The 26,458-nt window shown below is 49.8% G+C and overlaps 1 protein-coding gene across 2 annotated transcripts in view; it reads right to left on the reverse strand.

The window, feature by feature from the left end:
- Positions 1-1,937: 1,937 nt before the first annotated feature.
- LOC144487211 (uncharacterized) overlaps positions 1,938-26,458 on the reverse strand; it is a 55,952-nt gene continuing 31,431 nt past the window's right edge. Inside the window, exon 4 of one of the 2 annotated variants that reach the window (XR_013496376.1) lies at positions 1,938-2,319. Coding sequence is in view for 1 of the 2 variants with exons in the window: in XM_078205273.1 (XP_078061399.1) it covers positions 2,119-2,319 (201 nt within the window). In the remaining variant the exon portion in view is untranslated. The remainder of the gene's footprint in view (positions 2,320-26,458) is intronic. The other variant, XM_078205273.1, reaches the window with a different exon arrangement.

The following is a 26,458-nucleotide window of genomic DNA, read 5'->3' on the forward strand; positions in this document are numbered from 1 at the left end:
GGCCTGGGTGGGATTGTTGTCGGTGTTGACTCGATGGGTCAAATGGCCCCCTTCTGCACTGTCGTGTTTCTATGATTCTATGAGTCGGTTGGTCCATGTCCTCACACACTTTTTATCTTTTTCTCCAATGGAACAAGTGGGAAGAGTTGATGTCTGTGGTGCGCTATTCCTGAATTAGGCTGGTTGCTTTTGTGAGGCAACGGGAAGTTTAGACAGAGTTAATGAGTGGGAGGTTGGTTTGAGTGATGGACTGGTCTGCATTCATCAAGCTTTGAAGTTTCTCGCAGTCTTGGACAGAGCAGGAGCCATACCAAGCTAGAATGTTATTTATGGTGCATCTGTAAAAGTTGGTGTAGTCACAGCTGACTTGCCAAATGTCAGTAAACCTCTGAGAAAATAGAGGCGTTCGGAGACTTTTTTAATTATAGGGACGTCATGGAGGAACCAGGAAAGGTTTTTCGTGATGTGGACCCTAAAACGTGAAGCTCTCGACTATTTCAACTTCATCCCATTGATGTAGATAGGGGCATGTACTCCACGAGGCTTCCAGAAGTCAATTTGCTTTGTTGACATTGAGGAGGAGATTATTGTTGTCGCCCCAGTTCACCAGATTCTCTGTCTCTTCCTCCGACCCACTGCAGGTGTCATCAGCAAACTTGGGAATCGAGTTGGAGGGGAATTTGGCCACACAGTCACCAGTGTATAAGGAGTATAGTAAGGGGATAAGGACGCAGCCTTACGGGGCACCGCTGTTCAGGATGATTGTGAAGGAGATGGTGTTAACTGTCCTTAATTTTGCTGTCTATGGATTAGGAAGTTGAGGATCGAATTGCAGAGGCAGGAGCCAAGCCCAGGGCCACGGACTTTGGACATGAGTTTCGTAGGACTAATGGTGTTGCAGGCTGAGCTGTAGTTGATAAACACGAGTCTGTGTTCCAGGGTTCACTGTCGGGCCAGGGAGATGGCATTGTGGACCTGTGGTGGATGTCGGTGATCTGTTGTGGATCCAGGCAATCTGGGAAGCCGGAACTGATTCATGCCATGACTAAGCTTTTGATGCATTTCATAATATTGGACATCAGAGTCACCGGACGATAGGCATTAAGGCAGCCTGCTTGGCTTTTCCTTTGGTACTGGCCTTCGTTTGAGTTTTACCTGGTGCATAGATTGGCAACCTTCCTGCCGAGAGAGGACTGATGCAGCTGCACTGTTCCAGTAGACCAATGTGGGACAGCAGTAATCGCACTGAGCATTATGGACGATAGCGATTCGCTGAACCCTGAAGCTTTCTCCCACTCTTCAGAGCAAACACTGGAAGTTGTGTTCTGTGTCAATCGAGTGTGAGATTACTATTTTTTCCTGTGTTGCGCTAACAGTGGCCACAATGCTGTGATCTCCTCTCCAGGGTACAGTTCTGTGTAAATATAATAGAGATTCTGTGCTGTCAGGGCATCAGGATCTCCCTCTGCCAATTGTTAGTATTGTCCAGAGGCAAGGGTCAAACCAGCCCTCTTTGGTACCAGCTCTGTTGCAGAGGTTGTCAGTAAACTGTCTGAGAGACGACAGATTACCATCCACAGGACTCCAGTCTGGATTTTCTGTCAGGGTTTACTCCCTCATCCTTCTTACCCTCCAAATCCCCCACAAGGGAGGGCGGCTATTTACTTGGAGCTGAGTTAGGGTCAATGTCGTGGACTCCCCGGAAATCTCACTCCCAAATATATACCACTGTGTTGCTACCATGGAGCAGCACGGTGACACAGTGGTTAGCACTGCTGATTCACAGCGTCAGGGACCTGGGTTCAATTCCAGGCTTGGGTCACTGTCTGTGTGGAGTTTGGACCTTCTCCCCGTGTCTGTGAGGGTTTCCTCCGGATGCTCCACTTTCCTCTCACACTGCAAAAGACGTGCTGGTTTAAAAAAAATAAGTGATTTTATGTGTATACATTCTTTTTTATTTCAACCCATCCTCAGTCCAAATGGTAACTTCTTTCCCTGAATCCTGTCTAATTTTATTCTTTATTTCCCTTCCTGACAGTGAACATAATCACAATTGTGACTCTGACGAGCAGAAACTGTGGTCTGTCCAAATGTGTGACTCGTTACCTGGTGGCCATGTCAGCGGGGGATCTGCTGGTCATTATCCTCGACCTGATATTCAGACACATTCCCATTGTTTATTGGGAACAGTTTGATTTCCTGCTGTCGCTGCCCGTGTGTAACATCCACGCCGTCCTGCTTTATGCAGCCACTGACTGTTCTGTCTGGTTCACCGTCACTTTCACCTTTGATCGATTTGTGGCCATTTGCTGCCCCAAGCTGAAGAGTAAATATTGCAGTGAGAAATCGGCGGCTGTGGTTCTGGGAACAGTGACGGTGCTGAGCTGTTTAAAGAACATCTTCTGGTATTTTATGTTATTAAATAGATATCTGCTGGGGAACAACCCCTGGTTTTGTGATGTCACAATGGATGTTCTGGAATCTCCGGTCTGGGGAACAATCGAGTTCCTCCACAACATTCTAACCCCGGCTGTCCCGTTCGTCCTGATTCTGCTGCTCAACGTTTTCACCGTCAGACACATTTTAATGAGCAGCAGAGCCCGCAGGAGACTCCGGGCTCACAGCAGTGGGGAGAATCCCAGAGACCCTGAGATGGAGAGTCGCAGGAAATCCATCATTTTACTGTTTGTTATCTCAGCCAATTTCATCCTCTTATGGTCGACATTAATGGTTTATTCAATATGGAGTCGGATGGATGATTTGGGCTATGAGTCGGTATGGTTAGATTACTATGTTATGGAATTTGGTTTCATGTTGCAACTCACAAGTTGTTGTACAAACACTGCCATTTATGCTGTGACACAGACTCACTTCAGGCAGCAGCTAATAAATCTGCTGAAAGCTCCCCTTACTGCAATTCTTCAACTCATCAGACCCTGACAGGAAACTACAGCTACAAGACCCCTGACTCTTTCTAATGGACTTTCAAATATAAATAACGAGCAGCCTCACAGAGGCAGAGAGAGTGACAGATAAAGAGAGAGAGAGGGCAGTGAGAGCAAAACTGGGAGTGATAGAGAGACGGAGGTTGACAGAGAGAGGGAAGGGTACAAATACATGGAGCGTGACACAGTTTGAAAGAGTTTCTAACAGATACAGGGAGGAAACAGAGAGAGAGAAATAAAAAGGACAGAGACAGATAGGGACTCTCAGAGCGAGAAAAACAGGGATAGAGATTGGGGGAAATGGGGAGGGAGATGGACAGGGAATGAGAAAGGGAGACAGAGGGAGACAGATGGCAGAATGTAATGAGAGAGGGAGACTAAGACGGAAAGGGAGACAGAAAGAGAGGCAGAGAGAAACAGAGACAGAGACAGAGAGCGTCAGCGAATTTGAAACAGTGAGACTGAAGGAGTACAATGGACACAGCAAGAGCAAAAGACAGAGCGAGGTAGAGAGAGAGAGAAAGACAGAGAAATAAGAAAAGGGCGACAGAGAAGGAGAGGGACAAGGAGAGTGAGACTGAGGGGGGAGGAGACACAGAGGAAGAGTGTAGAGAGCAGGTGAATGAGGGAGATGCAGAGAGACAGTAAGAGACACAGAGAAACATAGAACATAGAACAGTACAGCACAGAACAGGCCCTTCGGCCCACGATGTTGTGCCGAGCTTTATCTGAAACCAAGATCAAGCTACCCCACTCCCTATCATCCTGGTGTGCTCCATGTGCCTATCCAATAACCGCTTAAATGTTTCTAAAGTGTCTGACTCCACTATCACTGCAGGCAGTCCATTCCACACCCCAACCACTCTCTGCGTAAAGAACCTACCTCTGATATCCATCCTGTATCTCCCACCACGAACCCTATAGTTATGCCCCCTTGTAATAGCTCCATCCACCCGAGGAAATAGTCTTTGAACGTTCACTCTATCCATCCCCTTCATCATTTTATACACCTCTATTAAGTCTCCCCTCAGCCTCCTCCGCTCCAGAGAGAACAGCCCTAGCTCCCTCAACCTTTCCTCACATGACCTACCCTCCAAACCAGGCAGCATCCTGGTAAATCTCCTCTGCACTCTTTCCAGCGCTTCCACATCCTTCTTATAGTGAGGTGACCAGAACTGCACACAAACAGGCAGATATATATATATATATATATATATATATATATATATATATATACACACACACAGAGAGAGAGAGAGAGAGATACAGAGAGGGATGCACAGAAAGACAGAAAGAGACAGAGAGAGAGACATACTTAATGACTTTAACGATAACCATCAGGTGGAGTTATTGGAATATGAGCTCCCTGATTGAGACAGTTAATGCTGTCCAATCCGGGAGTCCTGCAGACGTATATAATATGGTGTGTCTAGGTTACCGGAACTCAGGGTGTGTACACTCTGGGTGTGGATGTGATGGACTGGTGGTTTTATCACTACACTATTAATACAGAAACTCAGCTAAAGTTCTGTGCACCCGGGTTCGAATCCCGTCACAGCAGATGGTGGAATTTGAATAAATATATCTGGAATTCAGAATCAGCTGGTGACCATAAAACCAGTGTCGATTTTCGGAAAAACCCATCTGGTTCACCAATGTCCCAGGGAAGGAAATCTGTCGTCCTTATGTGGTCAGGACTAAATGTGACTCAAAGTGGTTGACACTTAATTGCCCTCTGAACATGGGCAACTAGGGATGGGCAATAAATGCTGGCCGGCCAGTGACACCCAAGTCCCAAGAGTGAACACAAATACTTTGTGCTGGGAAATTTTAAACAAACGGTAAACAGTTTCTCACAGCTGGATAAATACCCAATCCCTCTGATCGAGCACCTAAACTCAAAGCTGGCAGGAGGATTCTTGTTTCCATTTATGAACTTATTCACGTGCACTTATACTGACAGCTAGATGAGGTTTCCCAGCGATATTCAACAATTCATACTCAGAGGAAGTTTAACATTTATAAAGTGTCAAATGTAGGCTTACATTAACACTGCAATGAAGTTAATGTGAAAATCGCCTAGTCGCCACTCACTGGTGCCTGTTCGGGTCACACTGAGGGAGAATTTAGCATGGACACTGCACCTACCCAGCACGTCTTTCAGACAGTGGGAGGAAACCAGAGAAACCAGAGTAAACCCACGCAGATACGGAGAGAATGTGCAGACTCCGCACAGACAATGACCCAAGCCAGGAATTGAACCCAGGTCTCTGGCGTTATGAGGCAGCAGCGCTAACCACTGTGACACCTCGTCTACGGTGATAGTTTGGGCAAAGAAATTCCAGAAGGACCTGCATGGCGGTGCAGCCCATAATATTGGCCCATATCCAGCTGTGGGCTTTATTACTGTCCGCCTACCATTATCGATTGGAACACCTTCCAGGAGGCCGAGTCGTTCAGGTCGGTGCCTTGAGTTGGCTGCGATTAACAGACACTTGTCATATTCCCAATGGAAGAGACGGTAATCATGAACTTTCTCAAAACGCTCCCAGTGGCAGCCAATAATATTCGGCTGTGGACGTAAGATTACCCATTCCTGAATGAATTGAAGCAGCGAGTGCTGATGGGGGAATCCAAATGGCCGTTACAGCCTGAATTACACCCATATTGGAATGGCAGACAGCAGCTGACTGTGGAAGATGGCACACGCCTATGGGGTTCAAGAGTGTCATCCTGAGCCAGGGTCACCATCCCATGGTGAACTTTACCATGGCCACCCAGGAGTGGCAAACTGAAGATCCTCCAAGTTGCCCTGTCTGGTGGCCAGGTATGGGGACGGATATTTGCCCATGGGTCAGTGTTGGCAATATCAACAAGGGCAGAAGTACCACCAATTACTACTCTTCACACGTGGGAATGGCCAGGACATCCGTAGACGTGGCTGCACACGGAGAGTGCCGGTCCGTTCATGGGGTCTATGTTCCTGATAATGGTAGATGCTGATTCAAAATGGATGGCCGTACACAGGGTGAGTTACTCAAACACAAGGACAAGAGTGGAGAAACTTCACACCTCTTTCATGACACCAGGGATCCCGCAGGTGTTTGTTTCTGAAAATGGACCACCCTTCATCAGCCAGGAATTTGTGCATTCGATGAAGTTGGACAGAATCTGACACGTTAGGGCAGTGTCATATTACCCATCATCCAACGGCCTGGCAGAAAGAGCGGCCCAAACAGTAAAAGCAGGTTCAAAATACCATCCCTCAGTCTCTTTGGACACCAAACCATCCAGATTTCATCTTCAATTACAGAATGACACCCTCCAACCCTCCCCCCGACCTCCCCTCTTCAACAACTGGAATAGCCCCAGCAGAGTTGTTGATGGGAAGTTCACTCCGCCCAATGTTAAGTCTGACCTTCTGAGGGCGGGAGCTAACACCCAGTGCCGTTCCCACCAGCCGGGAGAGGCACCTAAAGGCAGGAGATAGGTTATTGGTAAAGAATCATGGCAATGGATCCACGTGGTTATGAGGCACGGTCGAGTCTGGAACAGGGCCAGTTTCCTATCAAGTCCGCTTGGGAGATACCATCCTATGGGAATGCTTCAATCATCTACAAGCCATGAAGCCCCAAGCCGTGCAGGAAAAAGCAATTCCCAGCAGACCGGGAACTTTGGAAAGAATTCCAGGCACTCCGGCTCCTGTTCCTCATCTCCGCCAGTGGGAACCTCGGAGTCTGAAATGGACACAGTGGGTTTAGCCTCTCGACCACATTGTCACCCGATTAAGGGAACTCGGGCCACACGCTCATGGTGGAAGAGGCGAGCTCCGGTCTGCTGAACCCCACTCACTTCCGAGGCTGAGCAGCAGGAACCGGACCCAGCATTGAAACTCCAAAAAATGCTTCCAAGGTGGTCAGCCCTCGGCGGTTACTCAGACCTAGAGGGGGAGGGGGGGCAGTGACTTCAATCAGGTTCATGAGTTGGACACGGGCAAATATAAACTACCAAACTGAGGCCTGTGAAATGTGCCCACTCAGGGAGCTCCACAGAGTGCAAGCTGCAGAGAGTGAAGCACTGAGAGTTGGGGTAAGTGTGGGAGTTTAGGGAAGTGGTGGAGAGGTATTGCTGTGTCTTGTGTCCCTTACTGCCCGGTCCCTTACGGCCAGGTCCAGGGCGGGTAGGTGTCCCCCAGACATTACTGTTCAGAAAGTGACGTGAGCAGATGTGTTTATTGAGACTTTCAGAAGGCTTTCGACAAGGTCTCACATCGCAGACTGCCATGTAAAGTGAAAGCACATGGGATTACAGGCAATGTTTTGAGACGGATAGAAAGCTGGTTCACTGATAGAAAGCAAAGAGTTGGCAATAAATGGGCCTTTTTCTGATTAGCAGTCAGTGTCTAGTGGGGTTCTGCAGGAATCTGTGCACGGACCCCAACTGCTCACATTATATATTAATTATTTTGAAAATGGAACTAGATGTATCATCTCCAAATTTGCAGATGATAAAAGGTGTGTGAGGGTGAGCTATGAGAAACATGCAGACATGCTTCAGTGTGATTTGAACAGGCTCAATGTGTGGGGATGTGCAAAGCAGTTGCAGTAAAATGTGGATCAATGTGAAGTTATCCAATTTAGCAGCAATAATAGGAAGACAGATTATTATTTGAATGGGTGTAAATTGAGAGAGGTGGATACTCAGCGAGGCCTTGGTGTCCGTATGCATCAGTAAGTGAAAGTCAGCGCGCATGTACAACAGGCAGTAAAGAAGACAACTGTAATGCTGCCCTTCATAGGGATAAGATTGGAGTACAGGAAGAGAGATGTGTCATTGCAGTTGTACAGGGCATTGCTGAGGCCACATTTCGAGTATTGTGTGCAGTTTTGGTGTCCTTATCTGAGGAAGGATATCCTCGCTATAGAGGGAGTACAGCGAATGTTTACCAGGCTGATTCCTGGGATGGCAAGTCTGTGATATGAAGAGAGACTAAGTCGGTTAGGGCTTTATTCATTGGAGTTCATTCGAGTGAAACATATAATATTGGACCATGTTTAGACAGGGTAGATTCAGAAAGAATGTTCCTGATGCTCAGGGAGTTGAGGACGAGTGTTCATGGTTTGAGGATAAGCATCAACCTTTTAGAACAGAGGTGAGGAGAAATTTCTCCACTCTGATGACCTATGGACTTCGCTACCACAGAATGTAGCTGAGGCCAAAACCTTTTGTGATTTCAGGAAGAAATTATGTATCGCTCTTGGGGCTAAAGTGATCACGGGATATGGGAGCAAGGGATGGTCAGGATATTGAAGTTGATGATGATCCCTGATCAAACTGAATGTCGGAGCTGGGTCGAAGGGCCGAATGGCCTGCTCCTGCTGTTCCTATATTTCAATGTTTCTATGATTGTGAAGCTGAGGTGAGTCTGTACACGGTGTGAATCTGAACATGATCCGAGTCCGAACCTTGTGTGAATCTGAACAGCGTCTCTGTCTGAACCTGGGTGGGTCTGAACCTGGTGCGGGGCCTCTCGACATGATTGCCAGTATTCCACTTGCCTTCCTAACTGCCGATTGAACCTGCAGGTTAACCTTTAGAGAATCTTGAACAAGGCCTCCCAAATTCCTTTGTGCATCTGATTTTCTAAGCATTTCCCCATTTCGAAAATAGTCTCTGCCTCCATTCCTCCTTCCAAAGTGCATAACCTCACACTTTTCCTCCTTGTATTCCATCTGCCCCCTCTTTATCCACTGTCCTAACCTGTCCAAGTCCTTCTGCAGCCCTCCTCCTCCCCCTCCCCCCTCCCACTTCCGCAATACTCCCTGTCCCTCTGCATATAATTGTATCATCACCAAACTTAGCAACAGCGCCTTCATTTCGTTTTTCCAAATTATTAATGTGTATTGTGAAAGGTTGTGGTCCCAGGACCGACCCCCGAGGCACACCACTTGTCACCGGCTGCCATCCTGAGAGAAGATCCCTTCATCCCCACTCTCTGCCTTCTGCCAGTCAGCCAATCCTCTATCCATGCCAGGATCTTACCCTCAACACCATTGGCACTTAACTTATATAACAGTCTCCTATGCTGCGCCTTATCAAAGAAAGATCACCACCAATGCCACCACAATTTCCTCAGCTATGTCTTTTAGAAACCTGGGGTGTACTCCATCCGGTCCAGGTGATTTACCACCCACAGACCTTTCAGTTTCCCCAGAACCTTCTCCTGAGTGATGGCCACTACACCCACCTGTGTCCCCCGACTCTCCTGGAGCTCTGGCATCCCACTGGTGTCTTCCACCGTGAAGACTGATGCAAACTATTCAGTTCCTCTGCCATTTCTTTGTTTCCTATTATTCCTTCTCCAGCCTCATTTTTTAGTGATCCAATGGCTATTTTTGCCTCTCTCTTAACTTATATTGGAAAACCTTCTCCTCTCCTCTTTTATAATACAAGCTTGCTTACACTCATATTTCATCTTCTCCCCTCTTATTGCTTTTTTAAGTTGTCCTCTGCTTGCTTTCAAAAGCTTCTCAATCTTCTGCCTTCCCACTAATCCTTGCCACTAAGGATGCTTTCCCTTTTGTGTTTTTGCTGCCCTTGGCTTCCCCGTCAGCCATGGATTCCTCGTCCTCCCTGTGGCATGTTTCCTCCTCCTTGGGATGAATTTCTGTTGTGCCTCGCAAATAACTCTCAAGAACTCCTGTCATTGCTGTTCCACTTTCTCCCCTGCTCGGCTCCCTTTACAATCAACTCTGGCCAGCTCCACCTTCATGTCCTTGTAGTTATCTTTATTTAATTCAAATACCTTTACATCTGATTCCAGGTTCTTCCTCTCAAACTGCAGGGTAAATTCTATCATATTGTGGTCACTGCTCCCTAAGGGTTCCTTCACCTTAAGTTCCCTAATCAAGTCTGCCTCATTACACATCGCCAAATCCAGAATTGCCTGTTCCGTAGTAGGCTCTGTCACAAGCTGCTCCAAAAACCCTCTCTTAGACATTCCACAAATTCCTTTTCTTGGGATCCACGACCTATCTGATTTTCCCAGTCCACCTTAGAATCTTAGAAACCTACATATTGAAGTCCCCCATGATGATTGTAACATTGCCTTTTCTATCTCCTGATGTATTTTCTGCCCCTCATTCTCTCACTATCCTCATCCCTACCCTCAGACTGTACTTTACCCTTTACCTCCGCCAATCAGACACGATGTTTACATTTGAAGGCCAGTTTCCAATATTCAAAGTCTCTCTATTTTTCCCTTGCCTCCTTTTTCCCTTTTGCCTGTAATTCAGATTGATTCAATTATTTTGCTTGCTGTTCCTCCCTTTCCTTTTCTTTTCCCTGTAATTCAAATAGTTTTAATTATTTTTTATATTGAGTCACTTTCATTTGTAACTGAATTTCCAACGATTCTGACTGAGCTTCTGACAATTCCAAATGTTGTGCTATTGCCACAATTATCTCTCCTTTCTGTACTCTGTCAGGCAATGTCAACTGGAATGTGTTTCCAATTCCAAAAGCTTTGCTTTCGTCACTATCTGTCAGGTAACTTGCGTGACTTCCTCCACCCGCAGAAACTTCTGAGCCTCTGAAAGAGACATTAATCCAAACCACACTCCCTATTTAAACTGGAATACAACACCTGAAAAGAAAACACAAATCTGCTCAGCGCTCACTGTCTTTGAGTTCACTAATCCAAAATCAATCAAGAAATACAGGTTTCAATCCCGGAGCCCCCAGTTGTTCTCAGTCAGGTTGGATACTCCCAGTTGTTCCATGAAGCTCGAGTGACCTGTAACTCTTTACCTTGAATCTGGCTCGAAGGAGCACGAGAGGTTTCACTTCAGGTGGGAGTGAACTGACCCACGAGGAACTCTTATTCAATACAAAGCTTAATTGAGAATATTGTTGACATGTATAGTAAGACAATTAGCAAGAACATTTAACAATTACAAACAAGAAACACAACAACCACAATAATGTACAACTCTGAAGGAAATATCTCTAGTGTGTTCCAACCAAAGCCAACATCCAATCCACAAAACCCTCCAAATCACCACAATACAGCAGAGGTTAATGCCGAATTATTACACGTGTCCAGCCTCCTGGGCTGAATGCTCAAAATCCCTTGAGAAACTCAGCAGAGGTTGCAGTCGAGTCTGTTCCACAAAACACAGCCTTTTCAAAAGAGAAGGACAGGGAGAGGGAGAGAGATTGCTTCTGAGCTTGCTGCTAAACTGCTTCCCAAAACTAAACTAAAAGACCAAAAAAAAACCACCACCTGACTGCCACAGCTTAGCTCCACCTCCATGTAAGCTGCATGATTTAAACAAAATTGCTGAAAGGTCCACTCACATGACAACATTAACACCCTCACTCTCAACTCAGCACTCCCCATTACCCCAACACTCTCTCTCTCTCACCAACACTATCCTGTCACGTCAACACACCCCCTCACCTCAACACACCCCCGCTCACCTCAATACTCCCCTTCCCCTCTCTGCACAATCTCTATCACACAGACATTACACCCTTTCTCCTCAACACTAGCCGTCTCGCTTCTAAGTTCCCCCTCTCACATTTACATTGTCCCATAGAGGGTTAACATCAATTCCTCTCACCAGAACACGCGCTCTCAATTCAACACTCCCCCAATCAACACAACTCTCCCCCTCTCACCTGAACATGTTCCCCCCCTCACATCAATCCTCCCACTCACTTCTACATTCCCCCACGCACCACAACACTACCCATCTCATCTCGACGCTCCTCACCTCAAGATCCCCAAGATATGAATTTCCCGTCCCACACCGCATGGGAGTCGGAGCAGATGGGCACAGACCGTGTCAAGATCCAATTACCTCTGGTGGGATTATCCGAATTTGGGGAGAGCGCGGGGCCAAATCCGACACTCTGTCTCACATCAACATTCTCCCTCTCTCATATCAGCTCTCTCTTCCCATCTCAGCACTCTGTCTCGCCTCAGCTCCCGCCATCTCCTTTTAACTTTCCCCCTCACCTCAACAAACTCCCCCTCATCTCAATACACCGCCTCTCAACTCATCACTCTCCCCCTCACTTCCATAATAAACTTTCACTCCACACACAGCCCCCCACTCCACACAACTCAAACATCCGCCAGTTGTCCCTGCACTGGGTGTGTTTGCTGGGGAAATTGCAGATGGAGTTTTATCTTGTGTTTCCCCGATGCTACACCTGTCCCTGCAGATGCAGAAATAACCTGATTCTTATTGGAACCAGGTATTTAGGAACAGCAGTGACCGCACTCTCCTTTCACAACCTGCACAGATACATTACTGAATTGCTCTGATTGTCAATACACATCCAGGTGCATGGCTAACCTCATCCCTACTGCCTTTACCTTCCAGGTGTATCACCGACTTCATTCTTATTACCAACTGACAAACAGATACATCACTGACCTCACTCTTATTGTCGCTACTGATTCCCTGCGACCCCCGCGTTACAAAACGAATAAAGGCAACACAGCAGCAGCGTCACACAAACTGTCTCAAAAACCTTCAGCTCCTTCAATCATTCTGATCCTGGGCTGATCTCAACAACATAAAGTTTGAATGCAGAATGTAAGTTTGTTCCTCCACGAATACACTTGGATTAAATAATTGCGGAACAGAGCATCTATTTCAGGTCAAGCAGAGGTGGCAGTGTGGGAGCATGGTGCTAAATATCAGAATTATCTGTATCAATATCTGACTGCTCAGAGACCGGAATTAAAATAAATATATTCACTGCATGTGAAACATGTATAAAATGATATGCATTACAAAGTTACTGCTGGTGTTCAGTGACTGGAACTAATGTTATTCACCTTGAGATCTCTATAAATGTACCTCTTCTGTTCTGTACAGTCAGTTGGAGAAACGGATTTCGAAATGTTTTTCAATTAGATTGTATAAGATCTCCACATGCATTTTCACAAATTCCCTCAATAAATCCCCAGCTGAATTTAACAAGGCAGTCCCCACCAATTGAATTCTGGTTTTCACTCTGCGTGAGATGTCAGCACCACCGGGAATGTCACCCCGCTTGGTTAACGCTGACACACAGACTCACTGTTACTGGGAGATATTGCAAAGTGTTCTTGTGTTGGATCGGGTCATCTCACTGTCCCAATACTGCAAACAATCACAATATGGAACGGGTTCTCAGTTCTACACGGGACAATTATTCCCCATTTGGCATTGATTGCAATCAGTTGATCAATCTGATTTACTTAACTGGGGCAGTTTTCACCTGGCCTTCATCAATCGAGAGATTGAGTTTAGGAGTCCGGGGATAATGATGCAGCTATATAAGACCCTCGTCAGACCCCACTTGGAGTACTGTGCTCAGTTCTGGTCGCCTCATTACAGGAGGGACGTGGAAATTATTGAAAGGGTGCAGAGAAGATTTACAAGGATGTTGCCTGGATTGGTTGGCATGCCTCATGAGGATATGTTGAGAGAGCTCGGTCTTTTCTCCTTGGAGAGATGAAGGATGAGAGGTGACCTGATAGAGGTATAAAAGATGTTGAGTGGTATAGATCAGGTGGACTCACAGAGGCTTTTTCCCAGGGCTGAAATGGCTGCTACGAGAGGACACAGGTTAAAGGTGCTGGGGAATAGCTACAGAGGAGATGTGAGGGGTAGGTTTTGCACTCAGAGGGTGGTGGGTGAGTGGAATCGGCTGCCGCCAGTGGTGGTGGAGGCAAACTCGATGGTGTCTTTTAAGAGACTCCTGGATGAGTACATGGGACTTAATAGGATTGAGGGTTCTAGGTAAGCCTGTATATAAGCCGAGGTAGGTAGGGACATGACCGGCGCAACTTGTGGGCCGAAGGGCCTGTTTGTGCTGTAGCTTTTCTATGTTCTTTACAACAGAAAATGTTTGCAATTCATTCATTCGAATTCCCAAGTGTCTGAACTGTATTTAGGAAAGATCTGAAGGAGTATTTCACAAACTATAACAACAAATTAACAGAAGACAGTTATTATGAAAGCACGTGTGGAAAATATCATTATCAGTGAGGCTGCCCTGGGATTACTTCATGGACAGTGATGGAAACGTGTTTGATACAGAAGATACACGTCCCTTTTATCAGCCTGTTTGAATTGGCAGTGCAGCAAGACCATACACTTTACCCAGTGCTGTCCCTATCCTTGGAAATGTTCAATGGAAGCACAATTTACAGGAACCCAATGGCAAATACAGAAACATGGTTCAGAATGGGGTTCGACACAGAGTAAACACCCTTTGCAGTCAACTATTCAATGGGACACTGCAGAGTGAGCTTTGCTCTGTCTGCAATCCCGTGTGTAACTGTTCTGGGAGGGTTTCAGAGGTCAGTATCAAGAGGAGATGTATCTGTATTGAACTTTTCTTTACCCATACATGGGATTTTTTTCTGGCAATATACAGGGAGAGCAGAACTATATGTATCTCTGTGTCCACCTGCGCTCGAGTTCCTGATAGGACAGTGTGGAGAGATTTTCTGTGGACCTTACCCTGTTCTGCTCTTGCTCAGGTCTTTAGTGTTTGGACAGTCTATGCAGACATTTTTTGTGCATCTCACCCTTGCTACCCCTTCACTGGAGTTCTTGGTGAAACAGTGTGATGGGAGGTTTCTGGAAATCTCAGCCTGAGCTGCATCTGAACTCTCACTAGTTGCATCTGTCTTTGGAGAGTTTGATGGGGACATTATAGAGGGAGATTTATTCTACATTTAACGACGTACTGTCCCTATCCTGGGTATCCTGGGAGTGCTTGATGAGGACACTGGAGAGAGAGGTTTATTATGTATCTACCCCCCCACCCCGGCCAATGCTGTAGCCGTTCTGGGTGGTGCAGAGGGAATTTTACCGTGTGAATGTTTGATGGGCACAGTCTTAAATTTACTCTGTGTCTATCCCCATGCTGTACACGTCCTGGGAGTGTTTGATGGGGACATTGATGAGGGAAATTTACTCTGTATCTAACCCCGTCCAGTACCTGTCCTGTACGTTGCCCGTCTCCCAAGTTAGCATGGCTAATCCAACTAACTCCCACATCTTTGGAGTGTGGGAGGAAATGAGAGCACACAGAGGATTCCCACGCAGACAGGGGAGAACGTGCGCACTCCACACAGAGAGTGACCCGAGGCTGGATTCAAACCCGGGTCTTTGGCGCCATGAGGCAGCAGCGCCAACCAGTGTGTTACAGAACCTCACCCACACCACAAAATTCCCTTCTCACCTCCACACTCCCACTGTCACCTCAACACTCCCCCTCTCGCCTCCACGCTCCCCCCCGCTCGCCTCCGCGCTCCCCCCCGCTCGCCTCCGCGCTCCCCCCCTCTCGCCTCCGCGCTCCCCCCCTCTCGCCTCAGCGCTCCCCCCTCTCGCCGCAGCGCTCCCCCCTCTCCCCCTCTCGCCTCAACGCTCTCCCCCTCTCGCCACAACGCTCTCCCCCTCTCGCCTCAGCGCTCCCCCCCTCTCGCCTCCGCGCTCCCCCCCCTCTCGCCTCAGCGCTCCCCCCCTCTCGCCTCAACGCTCTCCCCCTCTCGCCTCAACGCTCTCCCCCTCTCGCCTCAGCGCTCTCCCCCTCTCGCCTCAGCGCTCTCCCCCTCTCGCCTCAGCGCTCTCCCCCTCTCGCCTCAGCGCTCCCCCCCTCTCGCCTCAGCGCTCCCCCCCTCTCGCCTCAGCGCTCCCCCCCTCTCGCCTCAGCGCTCCCCCCTCTCGCCTCAGCGCTCCCCCCTCTCTCGCCTCAACGCTCTCCCCCTCTCGCCTCAGCGCTCTCCCCCTCTCGCCTCAGCGCTCCCCCCCTCTCGCCTCAGCGCTCCCCCCCTCTCGCCTCAACGCTCTCCCCCTCTCGCCTCAACGCTCTCCCCCTCTCGCCTCAACGCTCTCCCCCTCTCGCCTCAACGCTCTCCCCCTCTCGCCTCAACGCTCTCCCCCTCTCGCCTCAACGCTCTCCCACTCTCGCCTCAACGCTCTCCCCCTCTCGCCTCAACGCTCTCCCCCTCTCGCCTCAACGCTCTCCCCCTCTCGTCTCAACGCTCTCCCCCTCTCGCCTCAACGCTCCCCCCTCTCGCCTCAACGCTCCCCCCCTCTCGCCTCAACGCTCTCCACCTCTCGCCTCAACGCTCTCCCCCTCTCGCCTCAACGCTCTCCCCCTCTCGCCTCAACGCTCTCCCCCTCTCGCCTCAACGCTCTCCCCCTCTCGCCTCAACGCTCTCCCCCTCTCGCCTCAACGCTCTCCACCTCTCGCCTCAACGCTCTCCACCTCTCGCCTCAACGCTCTCCCCCTCTCGCCTCAAAGCTCTCCCCCTCTCGCCTCAACGCTCTCCCCCTCTCGCCTCAACGCTCTCCCCCTCTCGCCTCAACGCTCTCCCCCTCTCGCCTCAACGCTCTCCCCCTCTCGCCTCAACGCTCTCCACCTCTCGTCTCAATGCTCCCCCCCTCTCGCCTCAACGCTCCCCCCTCTCGCCTCAGCGCTCCCCCCCTCTCGCCTCAACGCTCTCCCCCCTCTCGCCTCAACGCTCTACCCCCTCTCGCCTCAACGCTCTCCCCCTCTCGCCTCAACGCTCCCCCCCTCTCGCCTCAGCGCTCCCCCCCTCTCGCCTCAGCGCTCCCCCCCTCTCGCCTCAACGCTCTCCCCCTCTCGCCTCAACGCTCTCCCCCTCTCGCCTCAGCGCTCCCCCCTCTCGCCTCAGCGCTCCCCCCCTCTCGCCTCAGCGCTCCCCCCCTCTCGCCTCAGCGCTCCCCCCCTCTCGCCTCAGCGCTCCCCCCCCTCTCGCCTCAACGCTCTCCCCCTCTCGCCTCAACGCTCTCCCCCTCTCGCCTCAACGCTCTCCCCCTCTCGCCTCAACGCTCTCCCCCTCTCGCCTCAAAGCTCTCCCCCTCTCGCCTCAACGCTCTCCCCCTCTCGCCTCAACGCTCTCCCCCTCTCGCCTCAACGCTCTCCCCCTCTCGCCTCAACACTCTCCCCCTCTCGCCTCAACGCTCTCCCCCTCTCGCCTCAACGCTCTCCCCCTCTCGCCTCAACACTCTCCCCCTCTCGCCTCAACGCTCTCCCCCTCTCGCCTCAACGCTCTTCGCCTCAACGCTCTCCCCCTCTCGCCTCAACGCTCTCCACCTCTCGCCTCAACGCTCCCCCCTCTCGCCTCAACGCTCCCCCCCTCTCGCCTCAACGCTCTCCCCCCTCTCGCCTCAACACTCTCCCCCTCTCGCCTCAACATCCACCCCTCTCGCCTCAACGCTCCCCCCCTCTCGCCTCAACGCTCTCCCCGTCTCGCCTCAACGCTCTCCCCCTCTCGCCTCAACGCTCTCCCCCTCTCGCCTCAACACTCTCACCCTCTCGCCTCAACACGCTCCCCCTCTCGTCTCAACGTTCCCCCCCTCTCACCTGTCCACACTGTCTATCTCACCCTCTGCTATACCTGCACTGGAGATTCGTGTTTGGACAGTGTAGAGGGAGACTGTTTGTGTATCTGGGCCTGTGCTGCATCTACAATGAGGGTATTTGATGGGAGTGTAGAGGCAGCTTATCCTTGTAAATGTCTGATGGGCGCAAGCTGACGGATATCGAGCCTGAAGGTTGCCTGACTAAGTTGAACCTTCACTTTAGCAGCCATGAGACCGCCTGGTCACACAGTTAAGATGGGGTGGGAGTGACACTGGACCTCTGTAGCTGACATTGGAGTGTTTGATGGGATGTTGCAGATGATGTTTGCTCCGTGTTTAAGGGCTGTCACCGTTCCCTCCGCACTCTGGCTGGCAGCGTGAGGGGACAGACTGACTTCACACCTAATCCCTGCAGTAAATATCCTGGGAGTGTTTGTTGGATCAGTGTGTATTGATATAACACCATGTTGTTCCCCTCTCATCTGAAAGCTCCCTCCTCACATCAACACACTCCCTCTCACCTCAGTAACCGCCTCTCACCTCAACTCCCACCGTCCACAGCAACACCCCTCACCTCAACACTGAACCTCTTACCTCAAAATTCCCCTTCACCTCAACACTCTCTCTCTCACCCCACTCACATCAAAAATAGGATTGACCTTGTGAGTTCCTTCAATCTTTCTGATTCTAGGCTGCCATCAACAGCATAACGTTTCACTGTGCACCGTCCGTCTGTTCCTCCAGAACAAAGAACAATACAGCACAGGAACAGGCCCTTCGGCCCTCCAAGCCCGTGCCACTCCCTGGTCCAAACTAGACCATTCTTTTGTATCCCTCCATTCCCACTCCGTTCATGTGGCTGTCTAGATAAGTCTTCAACGTTCCCAGTGTGTCCGCCTTCACCACCTTGCCTGGCAGCGCATTAGAGGCCCCCAGCACCCTCTGTGTAAAATATGTCCTTCTGATATCTGTGTTAAACCTCCCCCCCCCTTCACATTGAACCTATGACCCCTCGTGAACATCACCACCGACCTGGGGAAAAGCTTCCCACCGTTCACCCTATCTATGCCTTTCATAATTTTATACACCTCTATTAAGTCTCCCCTCATCCTCCGTCTTTCCAGGGAGAACAACCCCAGTTTACCCAATCTCTCCTCATAACTAAGCCCCTCCATACCAGGCAACATCCTGGTAAACCTCCTCTGTACTCTCTCCAAAGCCTCCAGTAGTGTGGCGACCAGAATTGGACACAGTAATCCAAATGCGGCCGAACCAACGTTCCATACATCTGCAACATCAGACCCCAACTTTTATACTCTATGCCCCGTCCTATAAAGGCAAGCATGCCATGTGCCTTCTTCACCACCTTCTCCACCTGTGACGTCACCTTCAAGGATCTGTGGACTTGCACACCCAGGTCCCTCTGCGTGTCTACACCCTTTATGGTTCTGCCATTTATGTATAGCTCCTCCCTACATTATTTCTACCAAAATGCATCACTTCATATTTATCAGGATTGAACCCAATCTGCCATTTCTTTGCCCAAATTTCCAGCCTATCTATATCCTTCTGTAGCCTCTGACAATGCACCTCACTTTCTGCAAGTCCTGCCAATTTTGTGTCGTCCGCAAACTTACTGATCACCCCAGTTACACCTTCTTCCAGATCGTTTGCATAAATCACAAACAGCAGAGGTCCCAATACAGAGCCCTGCGGAACTCCACTAGTCACAGGCCTCCAGCCGGAAAAAGACCCTTCCACTACCACCCTCTGTCTTCTGTGACCAAGCTAGTTCTCCACCCATCTAGCCACCTCCCCCTTTATCCCATGAGATCCAACCTTTTTCACCAGCCTACCATGAGGGACTTTGTCAAACGCTTTACTAAAGTCCATATAGACGACATCCACGGCCCTTCCCTCGTCAACCATTCTGGTCACTTCTTCAAAAAACTCCACCAGGTTAGTGAGGCATGACCTCCCTCTCACAAAACCATGCTGACTATCGTTAATGAGTTTATTCCTTTCTAAATGCGCATACATCCTATCTCTAAGAATCTTCAACAACTTGCCCACCACGGACGTCAAGCTCACCGGCCTATAATTTCCCAGGTTATTCTTCCTACCCTTCTTAAATAACGGGACCACATTAGCTATCCTCCAATCCTCTGGGACCTCACCTGCGTCCAGTGACGAGACAAAGCTTTGCGTCAGAGGCCCAGCGATTTCATCTCTCGTCTCCCTGAGCAGCCTTGGATAGATTCCATCAGGCCCTGGGGATTTGGCAGTCTTTATATTCTCTAACAAACCTAACACTTCCTCCCTTGTAATGGAGATTTTCTCCAACGGTTCAACACTCCCCTCCGAGACACTCCCAGTCAACACATCCCTCTCCTTTGTGAATACCGACGCAAAGTATTCATTTAGGATCTCCCCTACTTCTTTGGGCTCCAAGCATAATTCCCCACTTTTGTCCCTGAGAGGTCCGATTTTTTCCCTGACAACCCGTTTGTTCCTAACGTATGAATAAAATGCCTTGGGATTCTCCTTAATCCTGTCTGCCAAGGACATTTCGTGACCCCTTTTTGCCCTTCGAATTCCCCATTTCAGTTCCTTGCTACTTTCTTTGTACTCCTCCAGAGCTCCCTCTGTTTTTAGCTGCCTGGACCTAACATATGCCTCTCTTTTCTTTTTGACCAGTCCCTCAATTTCCCTGGTTATCCACGGTTCTCGAATCCTATCCTTCTTTTTTACAGGCACATGCCTGTCCTGTAGCCCTAACAACTGTCCCTTAAAATACTCCCACATGCCAGATGTGGATTTACCCTCAAAGAGCCTCTCCCAATCAAGAGCTGCCAATTTCTGCCTAATCCCACGAAAGTTAGCCTTCCCCCAATCCAACACCTTACCCTTGGGACACCACTCATCCTTTCCCATCACTATCCTAAAGCTAATAGAATTGTGGTCACGATTTGCTGCATGTTCCCCTACCGAAACTTTGAAGACCTGACCGGGCTCATTCCCCAGTACTAGGTCCAGTATAGCCCCCTCTCTAGTCGGGCTATCTGCATATTGTTCCAAAGAACCCTCCTGTACGCATTTTACAAATTCCTCCCCATTTCAGAGTCCCAGCTCTCAGCGATTTCCACTCTATACCAGGGAAATTGAAGTCTCCCACTACAACAACCCTATTTTTCCTGCACCTATCCAGTATCTCCTGACATATCCGTTCTTCCACTTCCCTCGGGTTGTTAGGGGGCCTGTAGTATAGCCCCAACATAGTGACTGCGCCCTTCATGTTTCTAAGCTCCACCCAGAGTGACTCGTTACACGACCCCTCTGAATTGTCCTCCCTCTGCACCGCTGTAATATGCTCTCCAACTAATACTGCTACTCCCCCACCTCTTTTGGCCCCTCCTCTGTCTCGCCTAAAACACTTGTACCCCGGAATATTCAGCTGCCAGTCCTGTCCCTCTTTCAACCAAGTCTCTGTCACGGCAACCACATCCAAATCCCTCGTGAGCATTAAGGCCCTAAGTTCGTCTGTCTTACCTGCTACGCTCCTTGCATTGAAGTATAAGCACTCCAGACCTCCAGGCTCAGTGAGGTCGTCCTCCCCCAGAGTGCTCTTCTTCTTTGCCAGCTTTGTCCCAGTCCCAAGCTCGTCCCCAGCCTCTACACTTGTAGACCTAATATTTTGATCCCCACCCCCCTGCCATACTAGTTTAAACCCCCCCGAACTGCACTAGCAAAACTCCCAGCCAGGATATTCGTGCCCTTTCAACATAGTTGTGACCCGTCCTTCTTGTACAGGTTCCATCCTCTCCTGAAAACTTCCCATTGATCTAGGAAAATGAAGACCTCCCTCCTGAACCAGTCCTTTAGCCAAGCATTCAATTGTACTAACTCCCTATTCTTAGCCTCACTGGCACCAGGCATCGGGAGCAGCCCGAAGATGGCCACCCTGGAGGCCCTACTTTTTAGTCCATTTCCCAACTCCCTGAATTGCTCTCGTAGGATCCCCCTGCTCTTCCTATCTACGTCATTTGCATCAATGTGTACAATGATATCCGTTTCTTTATCTTCCCCTTTTAAGATGCCTCCTATCCGCTCGGTGACATCCATTTCCCCAGCACCAGGTAGGCAGACTACCATCCTGGAGTCCCGTTCGCAACCACAGAATCGCCTGTCTGTGCCTCTAACCGACGCATCCCCCACCACTATTGCTCTCCTAACCCCTCTCTTTCCTTTCCAGGCCACAGAACCTGACTCTGTGCCAGTGACCTGGTCAGAAATACCCGAGTGTTAAATAATTTCTGAATAGGGCACGAATATCCTGAATAGGGGCGGCACGGTAGCACAGTGGGGGGCGGCATGGTAGCACAGTGGTTAGCACTGCTGCTTCACAGCTCCAGGGTTCGATTCCCGGCTCAGGTCACTGTCTGTGTGGAGTTTGCACATTCTCTTCGTGTCTGCGTGGGTTTCCTCCGGGTGCTCCGGTTTCCTCCCACAGTCCAAAGATGTGCGGGTTAGGTTGATTGGCCATGCTAAAAATTGCCCTTAGTGTCCTGAGATGCGTAGGTTAGAGGGATTAGCGGTTAAAGATGTGGGGATATGGGGGTAGGGCCTGGGTGGGATTGTGGTCGGTGCAGACTCGATGGGCCGAATGGCCTCTTTCTGTACTGTAGGGTTTCTATGATTTCTATGATTTCTATAGCATCTATTTCAGGTCAGGGAAAGGTAGCGGCGTTGAAGCATGATGCTAAATACCAGCATTAACTATACCAATGTCTGATTTCTCCATGTCCCGTGTTATATTGAATTGGATGAGAATTTAGGAGGCATGGTTAGTAAGTTTGGAGATGACATCAGAATTGGTGGCATAGTGGACAGTGAAGGTTATCTCCGATTGCAATCGGATCTTGATCAATTGGGCCAGCGGGTTGACAAATGGCAGATGAAGTTTAATTTAGATAAATGCAAGGTGATGCATTTTGGTTGATCGAATCAGGGCAGGATTTACTGAGTTAATGGTAGAGCGTTGGGGAGAGTTACAGAACAAAGAAATCGAGAGCGGGGGTGAGGGAAAAACAGACATTGACAGCAAAACAGAGGTGTGGGTTGAAGTGAGGAGGTGGGATGAGACACAGGTTCTGGGGGGTGTCCAGTGTGGGGTCAGTGCCCAGCTCCCTGTCTCTGGAGAAAAGCCTCAGTCACAGCCCTCTGGGATTCCCAATTTACAGAAATAAACAACTAAATAAACAAATAAATAAATGTTGGGAGGCTGATTTTAAAAAGTCTCCAAGGAATGGACACAGCTTGTTCCCAGTTTAAAGAGGGGAGTTTATCTCTTTCTGTGACTGAGATGTTGTCCATTCAGACTCGGAATATACGTGGCGTTCAGCGTCTGGGTGGGAGGATTACACCAGGCATGAAGCTGGGAGAATTACATTTCTCCCCTTTGTCCCGTCCGGATATCGTCAAATTATTGCCCATGGGATCTGGCTGTGCATCAATAACCAGCTGCCTTTCCTGAACTCCAACTTGTAAACACGCAAATTTAAAATGGAACTGACTGTAAAACATGTGAGGGATGAGGGAGGGAAACGTTCCCAATTCCAGAGTCCTGACTGTGTTTTTAGAAGGGGTGGTGCCAGGGGCAGGGGCTCAGGACAGGGGATTACTATCACTGCCTCTGTCACTCCAGCTTTCCGGGCTGGAGAGAATTGTTGTGTTTCACTGGAGTGGAGCGAATCCTGCTCTTTGCCCCAAGGTTTAATGCAGCCTCTGTGACTAGGCCACAATTCAAGCCCGAAATGCAGCAGAAACAGATGGAGAGAGAGACAGACAGAGTGAGGGGAGAAATGAGGGGGACATAAAACAGCTGGATGTGGTGGGTTAAACTGAGGCGGTTAGTGGGAGCAGGGCTTCAATGAGGGATAGACTCTGCATTTTAATTCTGAGGGCCCGTTGGGGCGTGTCTCAGTCTCTTTGCCTCTGCCTCCATCTCTGCCTGTTGCAGTCTCTTTGTCTCATTCTCTCTCTCTCTCTGTCGCTGCCTGTAAACATTTACTCAATTGTAAAATCTTTGCAAACTAGATGCCTGTCAGTTTCGACATTACAATCATGCAGGAATTGAGAGAGAGAGCTCCACTATGAGAAAGGCTGCACTGAAATTTAAAATTCCCATTATTTTTGGGATCTTCGTATGCACAGGGTGAAAACTCCACACAGAGTGACCAAAGGTGGGAATGGAACGTGATTCACTGGCGCTGTGAGGCAGCAGTGCGAACCATGTGGCACCGTGCCCTTGAACGAAATGGCTTGCTCGGCCATTTGGGAGGACAGCTGAGAGTCAGCCACGTTGCTGTGGCTCTGGAATGACATGTAGACCAGACCAGGTAAGGACGGCAGATTTCCTTCTCTATGGACATTACTGAAGCAGGGGGAGGGTGAATGGGTGCAGAGAGAAATGGAGAGTGAGAGGGAGTGAGAGTGACAGGGAGAAAGAGGGAGACAGCGAGTTCCAGGCTCCCACCACCCTCTGTGTAAAACAACTTGCCTCGGACAACTCCTTTAAACCTTCCCCCTCCACCTTAAACCTATTCCCCCGAGTAATTCACTCTTCCACCCTGCGAAAAAGCTTCTGACTATCCACTCTGTCCATGCCCCTCATAATCTTGTAGACTTCTATCAGGTCTCCCCTCAACCTCCGTCGTTCCAGTGAGAACAAACCAAGTTTCTCCAACCTCTCCTCATAGCTAATGCCCTCCATACCAGGCAACATTCAGAAAAAACTTTTCTGTACTCTCTCCAAAGCCTCCACATCCTTCTGTTAGTGTGGTGACCAGAATTGAACACTATATTCTACATGCGGCCTGACTAAGATTCTATAAATCTGCAACATGATTTGCCAATTTTTAAACTCAATGCCCCGGCCGATGAAGGCGACCATGCCGTATGCCTTCTTGACGACCTTCTCCACCTGCGTTGCCACACAGTGACCTGTGTACCTGTCAAATTCAACAATAAACTAAAATGTAAAAAAGACAAACAAATTCAACAACAACAAACCCAACATTGAAAACCACGAATAAATTCAACAACAACCCCAACATTGAAATCCCAAATGCCTTCTTGACTACCTTCTCCACCTGCGTTGCCACTTTCAGTGACCTGTGCACCTGTACACCCAGATCCCTCTGCCTTTCAATACTCTTAAGGGTTCTGCCATTTACTCTATATTTCCGATCTGTACTGGACCTTCCAAAATGCATTCCCTCACATTTGTCCGGATGAAACTCCATCTGCCACCTCTCTGCCCAAGTCTTCAACCAATCTATTGAAGATAGATCGCCCCCTGCAATCCCTCACCCGCATCCCCTCCCCGAGCCCCACCGCTTCCTCCACCTCTGCCCCACCCCCCCACGCCTGCAAACCCTCCCCCATGCAACCGCTGCCCCGCAACGCCTTATTCCCTCCCCTACAACCCTTCTTCCGCAACCCCTTTCCCCAACCCCCGCAAACCCTCCCCACTCCAACCACTCTCCTGCCACCCCTGCCCCGCAACCCCTCACCCCCTGCCCCTCACTCCCACAACTACTCACCCCATCCCCCCAACACCTCGCCCGCTTCTCCGCAACCCCTCACTCCACAACCTCTCCACCCGCAACCCCTCACTGCCTGCCCCTCACCCCCATCCCCCGCAACTACTCACCCCAACCTCTCTCCCCCGCCCCCTCAATACCAATTGAGTCTAATCAATGTACTTGGACTATCAGCGACCATACCTTGTGTATTGATGTGTTTGTCCAGAAGCTTCTTCAATCAGAGAGTCCCTGCCTCCAGCAGCCACTCAGGCAGCGAGGTCCAGATTTCCAACACAGTCTGCTCAACATTCTGTCCCCACATCCCCTCTGAAACACACTCACCTTTAACCTCTGCCCTTTGGTCAAACCCAGACCAAGATGGCACTGGGCATGCGCTCTCCCCACATTGCCCCTCACAAAGATGGCACTGAACATGCGCTCTCCCCACATTGCCCCTCACAAAGATGGCACTGAACATGCGCTCTCCTCACATTGCTCCTCACAAAGACGGCGGCGGTGCAGGCGCACAACCCCGCTGTAAACATGGCGGCGGTGAACTCGGGGCAGAAACGGGGAACAATACTGGGCTCCCGCTGGGTACAAACGGGGAACCGGCGATTTCATTCTCTGAGTTTCCGCTGTACACAAACCTGGTTATGAATCCTCTCCGCCCACCCGCCGGACCATCGCTCCCCCGAGTCGCCATTCCACTCACTGACATCATACCCATTGCCATCCCGCACACTGCGCATGCTCCACTCCCAGCCCCGCCCCTCATTCACTCCGATTGGTTGGAGGACCAGCCCCTCCCGCTCGGTCCTCCAGTCTCGCCCCCTTCTCCTCCTATTGGTCCGGAGCTGCCGTCAATCAGCCGGGCATTGTGACTGTGTGAGATGGTGGGCGGGGCCACAGCACCAGGTTAAAGGTCAACAGGTCTATTTGGCAGCACAAGACACGAGCTTTCGGAGCACTACTCCTTGATCAGGGGAGTGGGAGATGTGTTCACAAACAGGGCCGACAGAGACACTAACTCAATTTACACAATAATGGTTGGAATGTGAGTCTTCGGGGAAGCGTTCTCCAAGGCTGCCTTCACCACACACGACAGCGCAGAGTCACTGCGCAGAGACTGATAGTCAAGTTCCACACACATGAGGACGGCCCCAACCGCCATCTTGGGTTCATGTCACACTATCTGGATGATCTGGATGAGGAAGTGGAGGGATGGGTTGGTCAGTTTGCCGACGACACGAAGGTTGGTGGGGTTGTGGATAGTCTGGAGGGATGTCAGAAGTTACAGAGGGACATAGATAGGATGCAAGACTGGGCGGACAAGTGGCAGATGGACTTCAACCCAGATAAATGCGTCGTGGTCCATTTTAGCAGGTCGAATGGGATGAAGGAGTACAATATTAAGGGAAAGACTCTTAGTACTGTAGAGGATCAGAAGGACCTTGGGGTCCGGGTCCATAGGACTCTAAAATTGGCCCTGCAGGTGGAGGAGGTGGTTAAGAAGGCGTAT

The sequence above is a fragment of the Mustelus asterias genome, unplaced genomic scaffold (genome assembly GCF_964213995.1).
Source record: "Mustelus asterias unplaced genomic scaffold, sMusAst1.hap1.1 HAP1_SCAFFOLD_645, whole genome shotgun sequence".
Classification (NCBI taxonomy): domain Eukaryota; kingdom Metazoa; phylum Chordata; class Chondrichthyes; order Carcharhiniformes; family Triakidae; genus Mustelus; species Mustelus asterias.